Below are 9,464 nucleotides of genomic sequence, written 5' to 3'. Positions count from 1 at the left end.
CTAGAATGGGTGATCTGTTTGGTATTTTGAGCAAAACACTTCTTAGACATGTTTTTTATATATTTGTTTATATCTGAGACCTATGCTATTGCCTAAAAATAGCATGATAGGTCTACTTTAAGCATTTCAACATGTTACAAAGTTTCATTTTTTCCAAACAACAAAACCAATAAATAATACAAATACGTTATTCTTTACATTAAAATAAAAGGCATAATACATAAATTAAATAAAACAAGCAATTGATAAATAAAACGGATGTCCTCACATAATATTGCATCCCCACTCATTACCTCAAAAAACAAACAAGTAAATCATTCCATAAAACTTAGAAAAAAATGAAAATGTGTCAAGGTATTTCTGAACTGAACTGTTCAGGTCGTTTGAAAGTCAACATTGTTGTTTCAAAGTCAAGACCAAGAAATTAGGAAACAGGGAAAAGGTGTGCACCGTTTTTTCCTGCAGAGTGAGCATGGTGACATGATGACTTTTTGTTTTCCATTGCTCCACCCTGTTGGCTCGTAGCTATGCAGATCAGGTTGTCCGGGTTACCTGTCTGCTCTGCAGGGAAACTGGCTGCACAGCTCTTTCATTTTCACATAAACAAAGTCCCATGCATCTGATGTTTGACTGTGTCACGGATCATATCTGTATATTTACTCAAAAACAAGTCGGTGGGGCTCATGAACTTCGAACAGAAGATTGTACATCATAATTGTTAGCTTTAGGTGCGAGAATCTCTCAGGGTCAACTAAGGCATTCTGGGAAAGCTATTTATTATCTGAAAGGCCAACATTTGACAAAACTAAGTGAGCATCCACAGCCCTTATGTACAGGCAGCGTCGGCCTTATGCCATCATGTCTGGTTTGAGTAGCACGACTGTAACTCAAAACGCCAGAGATGAGTGTTCCCAAAAGCCTCTCCAGCTATTTGCAGAGGCGTTTACAGATCATGTGCTTGTTGTGATGCATGCCTTACAGTTCAAACACACAGGGCATCAGGAACTCTTTGAAGGCAGTCAATAAATCATAGGCTCTTAAACAGTCAGCCCAGTGATGGAGCCAATAGACTGAAGCTTGTCGGGGTCCGCCCACATCACATGCTAGTTCTTGCTTCGTGTTTTATGATTTATTTGAATTGTGGTCACAGGGTGGGAGTAAAAGGCCAAAATCTATATTTAACCAACCTGACTAGACTACTTGGAGCACCGCGTCTCATGTTTAAGGCCAAAGAGTTAGAGTTCCTTCTGATTAGAGACTTGTCTGGTCTCTGTCTGACGCCATATTGATTCTAGGACTAAAGTCACACTAGAGGAATTGATTATGTCAAAGCCAGGATTCTTCGAATTTTGAATAGATAATTGTTGGATTCTTAGGAAACAAAGCAGTATAAACATATTAAATCCTTCTGGCTGTCCCTGACACGTCATTGGTGGAGCATGTTGTTGCCACAGGTGCTTTGTGTTGGCTAATTACAGGGAAGTGCTTAATGAAGAGGGGCTGAGTGTTGGTGAGGCAACACACTCAGAGCCTAACATCAGTATCTGAGTGAGAGTATTACAGCATCAGACGCCCTGTGGAGTTTGTGTTTGAGTTTCATTTCCTTGTAAACACACCGAGTGACACTGAGTAGTATGTGTATGTAAGCCTGCATCTAGAAGTATGTACGTACCATGGCTGGAGAGCTGTTAGGTAAATAAAGTTGTCTCATAGAAAGGTCTACGGATACCTTATTACACTCCATGACATGCGGTCAATCATACAGCATAACGGACTATTGTGTTCAGATGAAGTTAGTTACACACATAAACAAACAATACTTCATCTTGCCAGTGTTGTGTTGTCACTATTAGGGGATAGGGATGTTGCAGCTGCAGATAGTCGAAAACATTTGATGTGTGCAGAAAGATATTTTGAAGAAATCCTGACCAATTCCTCTTCTTTCCACAGTTCCTGGTTATCGGGGTCTCGGCTTTCCAGCTCAATCCCTCAGTCTCCGGGGCCTCAGTGGTGCTCCTGATGCCCCTCACCCACAATTAAAGATCCCGGGTGGGCGAGGGACTGCGAGGGATCACTCCGTCGGCGTGCAGCTCCACAAGGTGACGGTGCTCAAATTCACACAACTACACAGAGAGCTGTAACGCTTACTGGTGAAACATGGGACAACAACATAAACACATAACATCTGACCCCATAACACAAGGTTCTGCTGGTAAAACAGAACGGGCACGCACCGCACTGAGTGATGTTTTGGTTGAGTTTAGTGTGTGTGTGTGTGTGTGTGTGTGTGTGTGTGTGTGTGTGTGTGTGTGTGTGTGTGTGTGTGTGTGTGTGTGTGTGTGTGTGTGTGTGTGTGTGTGTGTGTGTGTGTGTGTGTGTGTGTGTGTGTGTGTGTGTGTGTGTGTGTGTGTGTGTGTGTGTGTGTGTGTGTGTGTGTGTGTGTGTGTGTGTGTGTGTGTGTGTGTGTGTGTGTGTGTGTGTGTGTGTGTGTGTGTGTGTGTGTGTGTGTGTGTGTGACTTGTATCTTTGTCAGTTCATAAAACCAGAAGTGGTTTCAACCGCACATCAGTTACACATGAAGACTCGCCGGCTTCTCGCACGATACCCACACAACCAAAACCACTTCCTGTTTGACTCCTTAGAGACGCACTCAAAGGCAGAAAGCTGTCTTTCATACTTTCATTTTGACAGTTTAAAGAGCCCAGTGATGTAGTTAGTTACAGTCACTGTATCAAATAAAAACACTGCGCCCTTAACATGCTATCACTCCCAAGTATGGAGTACAACACAAACAAAGCAATAACATATACCGTATATCAGGGGCGGACTGGGAAATCAGCCCGGGACTCTCGACCGGCCCACTACGGTACCGCCGGCCCACCTCGGTACCGAAAGTAAATACCGCTAGTAAATTGTCAACGGGGGTGGGGGGGGGGGTGCTAGTGACTTATCCGACCGGCCCACATCGTCCGACCGGCCCTCTTCAGTACCGGCCCATAGGGATTCCTCGTGCCACCAACTCGAACAAAGTGGCTCAAAAGTAGGACAAGTTAATAAACAAGGAAGTTACGATGCCAATTTTAAGATAATGGTGACCAATGAAGCATCAAACAACTGTCGCGCAGCAAAGAAATATGATGTTACTGAGTGTAACGTTAGAAAATGGCGACCTTTAAAAATGTAAACAGTCAGAGAAAAGGTATTTTTCCAAAAATTGTTCTTGAAAAAGAGGGGTCGTCATATATTCGGGTAAATACGGGAATTGTCTCTTTATCAACAGAATAGTGTTTGTTCTGTACTTTTTAGCATGGTGCAGTAATGAAGCAGTTTCAATGCCTCCTCTATCCCTCATTCACACATTTACTGCAGACAGTCAGTGTCTCCAGCTCAGATTAGCCTGCTTTGTTTGTCCAATCAGATTGCAGCTCATTTGTAGAAGGCTAAAACAAGTCTGTCTTTTGAGTCGAGAGTTAAGAAAAAGAGAAAATGCTGAAAATGAATTACATTTTGTGAAGCCTGTTATGTGACTACAGCTCAAACGTGAGTGTCTCTATTTTAAGTGAAGAACAAAGAAGGGTGTTGGCATTCAATCCAGAAAATCAAATTGAATGTATTAATGAAATGCGTCTTTCTTCTGTGTTTTATCTCTTTTGATCCAGGATGAGAAATTGACCGTAACACAGGCCACTGCAGCGAGTGGGGCCCCCTCTTTTCTACGCTTCCAGTACCAGCTGAATGAGCGCCGCTCGGCCTCCTGGGATACGTTTCTATCGAGAGACTGCCTCTTCCTGGAGGTCCCTGCCGGGGCGATGGTGGACGGCAGCAAAGAGGGGTGAGGATTCCTTAAGACCCCTAACTTATAACACCCCCTGATGGGTTTTCATGATATTAAATGAGAGGACTGCATTTATTGATATCTGAGGCGGTACCTTCCCCCTCTTTAGGTTTGAACAATGTTATTAAAGTTGTCAAATTCTCCAAAAAACGTTCCAGCCCACTGGGGAGATTTTAGAATATTGTTTTCCCTCTAAAGGAATTCAATGATATCATTAAGTGCAAGATATGAGAATCAGAAAACCTTTATTAGTCCCACAGAGGGGACATTTAGATTGTTACCTAAGAAGCATGCATACAAAAGTATTAAAGATACAAAGAAAATTATAATAAAAAGAGTTACACAATTTACAAAAAACATATCCTGTAACAGTTCTGAGGATTTAGCAGCCAGGTATATACTGCACAGTTATTAACGGCATGTATATATATATTGCACATAATTGGTTGGTATTTAACAACAAAGGGTGTTATTGTCCAAAGTGTGCAGAGCAATGTCTGCACACCGTACGGTTTTAACATCGTACGCCAGGATCGTGTTTTCAGGCCATCGGTGCGTCTCAGATTAAATGAATGCTTTCCACGGCCTGGCTTTGTGCTGCTGTAATCGATGCCAGAGCAGAGTAATCGATGCCAGAGCAGAGTAACCTTCCCGCTGCGGGCACACAGCTCTGCAGCTGCCTCTGCAGCACTTATGTAAAGTTGCAGCACTTATGTAAAGAGGGGGAAACCAAACAATGTGTGTATTCACCTCTCCTTGTTTACAAACTGGTTCTCTCTCTCTCTGTCCCGCTCTCCCTTCGATGATTCAATATGCGTGTTTGGTATGAATGTCACAATGACAACATTGTTAAATCACAAAGAGGTTATAAAGATAACGGTTGAAGAGAATAATATTGTTCTCTCTCTCTGCTTCTCCCTCAGGCTAACTGCGCTGCTTGAGTTTGTGGAGGAGAAGCTGAAAGTTAACTACGTGTTCCTGTGGTTCCATAAAAAGAGAGAGGATCGATGTAAGAGCTCTTCCTCTTTTTGTAAACTGTTTTTTCTTTAGATGCAGGGATTGCTTTTCAAAACCTTTTTAAATTGAGTTTAAAAAACATCAGTAATATAGATTTTACTAAATGGATTTCCAGTTACGAGGCAAAATGTTGCTGTTGACTAGGCAGCTTTTGGGAAGTGCAGAAAAAACAGAACATTCTGAAGTTGAAAAAAATACATCTTTTGAAAGCCTCATTACTCAACATGTCATATTTCAAAAGAGTCCAAAGGCATGAGCTAATTGCAGCTCTGAGGTATTCTATAGGTGTCTCAGGTGCAGGCTACGATGTTGTGATTGGATTCTTCAGTATTGTTGAGAAGAGTGTCATCACCCATGTATCTGCAGTTAAACGTCTGCCCCTCTTCCTGTCTCCCCCCCCCCCTCCCCCCCTCAGCGACCATCTTCAGGACGTTCCACTTCATGGGCTTTGAGATGGTGAAGCCGGGAAACCCCATGGTACCGGCCCGGCCCGATCTGGCTTTCATGGTTTACTCTCTGGACAACAGCAGCTCAGACGAGGAGTGACTGTCGCCGTGACAACTCCCTCTCCCACCCTAACCCCCCCCCCCAATAGAAACACACCTTCTGCCTGTTCTCTCCTTTCAATCTGACACAAACCTCCCAAAGAATCACTTGGACGAGGTGTCACCATTTTTTTTTTTTTTTGTATAGACTTGTGATTTAAGGGGGATTGGGATTTCCATGTGACGCAGACTCCTCCCCCTCCTCCCTACCCTCCTCCTCCTCCCTCCCAGAGGAGATCTGCATATTGGATATATTCGTTATGTATTTTCGCGCTGCCATCAAGAAAACAGTTTGGTATTCGGGAGAAGGCGTGTTTTACATTAAAATTCAGCATATCTCTCCTGACAGCTCCCGCTTTGAGAAAAGAGACTTTGTGTGCGCTATAGCATGCAAGCTGTGTTTGGTAGGGATACAAAGAGGGAATGATGGTGTATGGTATGTTCAATAACATGTTGTTTCACTTTATAAAAAAGATGGGCGACAGCCTGATTTGATGCATTTGACATTATAGCCCATGTAAGCATTACTCTACTCTTCCTCCTGACTCATCATCATTCCAGCACCTTTCAAGCTCTGTAGCCACAAACGTGGAGAAACCCTGTTATTCTAAGGGTGTAAAAAGCAGCCTGTTTGTTGAGATGTCACACCGGGCTGGCTGTCAGCTCTTGGAGGTCAACCACCTTCCTCCTCCGCTTCCTCCTCTTGGTGATAATCAACCTGTCACTCAGACGGGAGGAAGAGCAGAGCGGCCTCACTGTGGTCACACTCAGAAACCACTGCTTCGAGTCACTTTGTTTTTTTTCAAAGACTGTCATCTTAATAATTGTTGGTGTAAGAGGGTCCGGTTTAAAGAGAAGCTCCACTTTGCATTTAAATGTACACTTAATGTTTTAATCCTGTGCAGCCCCAGTTTGTTGCCTCGTGTATTTTCATTACTTCACATTCAGAGTTAAACATCGGCTGTATGAATCTGGATGGAAAAAAAACACGTTAAGAAACATTTTTCAAGCTGCGACTTAATTTCTTATCGATGTAGTGAAAGCAGGAATTACATACAAGTTCTTTATGTTCTGTGCAACACACAAAACATGTTATTTTATGTAGAAATATCAGTTTAAGATCCATGAAGACACATACTGGGGCTTCCTTCAGCGAGTAGTCAAACCAGTCGAACGCTCGATTGAAACGAGTGCAATGTTCATATTTTATACTTTAGAGTCTTATTGAGGAATGTGTCTATTTTCCATATTTCATCCCTTGCTGATTCAGACCCGCGCCATAATGTGAGGAAAGGAGGTACAACGGAAGCACGTGAATACCATATATACAATAAGATTCTAAATTAAAAAAACGCCAAAGAATCCACCCCGTCTGTAAAAAGCTGGTTCAATAGTCAGCGGATGTTAGCCTATGGTATGTAAAGCAATATTAACGTACATTCCCCATGCCTCAGAGTAGTCTCTTCCATATTGGTGTTAGGATGGGGGGGGGGGCTTTATTCTTCTGCATGTCTTCACTTCATAGAGTCTTCATTGCTACTGATTGAGCCCCTGACTATAAGCTGTTAGGAAATGTCCATAAATGAATTTTTCTCAGAGGTATATTTTTATGTATGTATATTTCTCTAATGTTTACTGTGAAAGATTAGGGATTTATTTTGTGTCCTCAGTGACCTAGCTAGCCACCATTTAATGACAATCCACTCTTGTATACTCTGGATTTCTTTGTCTTGGGGGAAAAATAATAAAAATGTTTATCTTAATGATTGCTTTTGGTTTGTTTTTTTTGATCCTCCTGTGATCATTTGTTGTTGTGAACAGAAGCTGAGTCAGGCGCTAATCTCCAGCTAGCTCGACTCTCCGCTGGCTTCCCGCCAAGCACTGCAACAAAGTCATTTGAACTAGAGATCTATTTCTAGGGTGGAGTCAGCTGTGCTATTATCGGCGTCTCTAACACGGCAACAACCTGCTTTTAAACCTTTATTTTCTGCTCCTGAAGGAGAAAAGACATCCTGTGTGTGCTCATCGCTTTAACATCCTGAGGCGTAAAACAAAACACCACATGGAACACAAACCTAAATAGAAAAAATGTCCCAGGAAAATACATTTCTTTAACAAGCAAGGATGCACAATATTAAAAAACAACATATTGAAGGTGCCCTATTGAGTCTTTTTTGTAAACAAACAAAAGTTGTTTAACTTCACTTAATGACCAAATAGCAATTATCTTAACAAACATGTTTCCTCCAAAGTAAAAAATTTGAACATCACCTTTACTTCTTCCTCTTCACTGAATTGTCTTGCACAATACAAACACAACGGGCCAAACATTGCGCCATCGAAAAAGCTTTGTTTACTATTGTGCTTTATTATGTGTTAAGCGCTATCTTTAAAAAAATATATATACAATACATTTCTGTTAAATTTTACATATTTTTGTTATTTTATTTTCATGCAGTATTGTGCCTACATTTTATTTCCTGGTTATATGACTATTAAATGCACAAAACACGGAGGTAATGCCTTGTAAGTGAATACTCCATTATTTAGCAATAGATTTACATACAAATCTGATATGTTTATTCTCAAAATATTTTCCGATTATTGACAGAGGCAGGTATCATTTTGGGGTCGTAACAACACCTGAAAAGACACAAACTAGGCTGAACACATCCAGACTGTCTAGGAATTCCCGGTTAGTGTGAATAATTGAACACTCGGGATGCTCAAATGAAATGGCACCTCTGAAATGTGCCTCTGTAAAATGAATGAATCTTTCCCAGTTTCCCATCAGCATGACGGTGCGTTTAAAATCTGAAGTGAGGCATTCGAGCTGAGTCAGTAATCCCCTGGACTAATTCAGAGCGGCAGATAGTCCCCTGCTGGCCTTAATCTTACTCTGCCTTTATATAAACTCACCTCGGCAGATGAGCGGTACTTATCAGCTCCACTCACTGCGCACATTTCTCAGAAATATGTAAGTCTAAAGCAGTCAGTACCGCTCATAAGACACTGCAGCAGACCTCACTGAAGAGGAGATCAAATGTAATGTACGTTTTCTAGTAATGCTGACAAAGATATTTCACCACAAGGTCCATTTGTAAACTATTGGTTCTGGAGGTTTGGTATCACATGATCTATATCAGCAGATGAGGTTCTCCCTCTCCTCTAGTGAGTTATATAGGTTTCTGTGCAAGTAAATGGTCTGCAAAGGCTAACATCCCTGTGTTCCCTCCAGAGGGAGTTTCTCTCCCCCCCTGCCTGAAACGCCTCCATTGGACGTCTTTGTTTACTTCCATAACATAGCGACATCACTATGCAACACTGTATTGGCTAGCGTTTCAACACATTGTACGTTAAGGGGCGGGACATCTCTAAGCGGTTGACCAATCACAACAGAGCCAGCCAGCTAACCAATCGGAGGAGAATGGGCTCTGGTTTCAGACAGAGGGTGGAAAGAGGTGCTGCAGCACAGGCAGTATGAGAAAAATAAAGAGCTTTTTGAACATTAAAGCATGGAACCATGTCACAGTAGACACAAAATACAACTATGAAACCTGTTAAATTAGCATAATAAATTGCATTCTTGAAGTCAGAAACAGTTTATCACAAACAAATCTCATATCAGTCAGTAACCATTAGGAGCTTTTTATTATCTCACATTATGTAACTCGTTTTTAGGTTGCAACCTTGTGCAAAGGGAAAAAACTCAAATGTCACAACAGTATAGTATTCAGATCCTTCTTTTACGATTACAATTAAGCTCTGTCTCCAATTACCCGTGACGTGAGATGTTTTTACACTTCGTTGGAGCCACCTGTGCTAAATTCAACTGATTCAATCCAATTCAGAAAGGCAGACACCTGTCAGAGCAAAACACAATTACCTGCAGAGCTCAGAGAAAGGATGGTGTCGAGGAACAGATGGAGAGCTACACAATTACATCTGCTTCATCGAAGGCTCTCAAGAGCACTTCAGCCTCCCTAATTCTTCATTGGAGGAAGTTTGTAAATCATCCTTCCTGGAGCAGGCCACCTGGTCAAAACAGAACCTGATGATCATAATGG

General features: G+C 41.9%; 1 protein-coding gene across 1 annotated transcript in view; it reads left to right on the top strand.

Annotated features, from left to right (window-relative positions):
- oaz2a (ornithine decarboxylase antizyme 2a) overlaps positions 1-7,160 on the top strand; it is a 13,136-nt gene extending 5,976 nt beyond the window's left edge. Inside the window, 5 exon segments of the mRNA XM_079680259.1 lie at positions 1,951-2,017; positions 2,019-2,099; positions 3,660-3,832; positions 4,759-4,844; positions 5,268-7,160. Coding sequence (XP_079536385.1) covers positions 1,951-2,017; positions 2,019-2,099; positions 3,660-3,832; positions 4,759-4,844; positions 5,268-5,398 — 538 coding nt within the window. The 3' untranslated portion in view covers positions 5,399-7,160.
- The last annotated feature ends 2,304 nt before the right edge of the window (positions 7,161-9,464 follow it).

This window comes from Notothenia rossii, assembly GCF_949606895.1.
Source record: "Notothenia rossii genome assembly, chromosome: 5".
NCBI lineage: Eukaryota > Metazoa > Chordata > Actinopteri > Perciformes > Nototheniidae > Notothenia > Notothenia rossii.
Note: the sequence above shows the minus strand (reverse complement) of the source record. Positions and strands in the feature narration are given on the sequence as shown.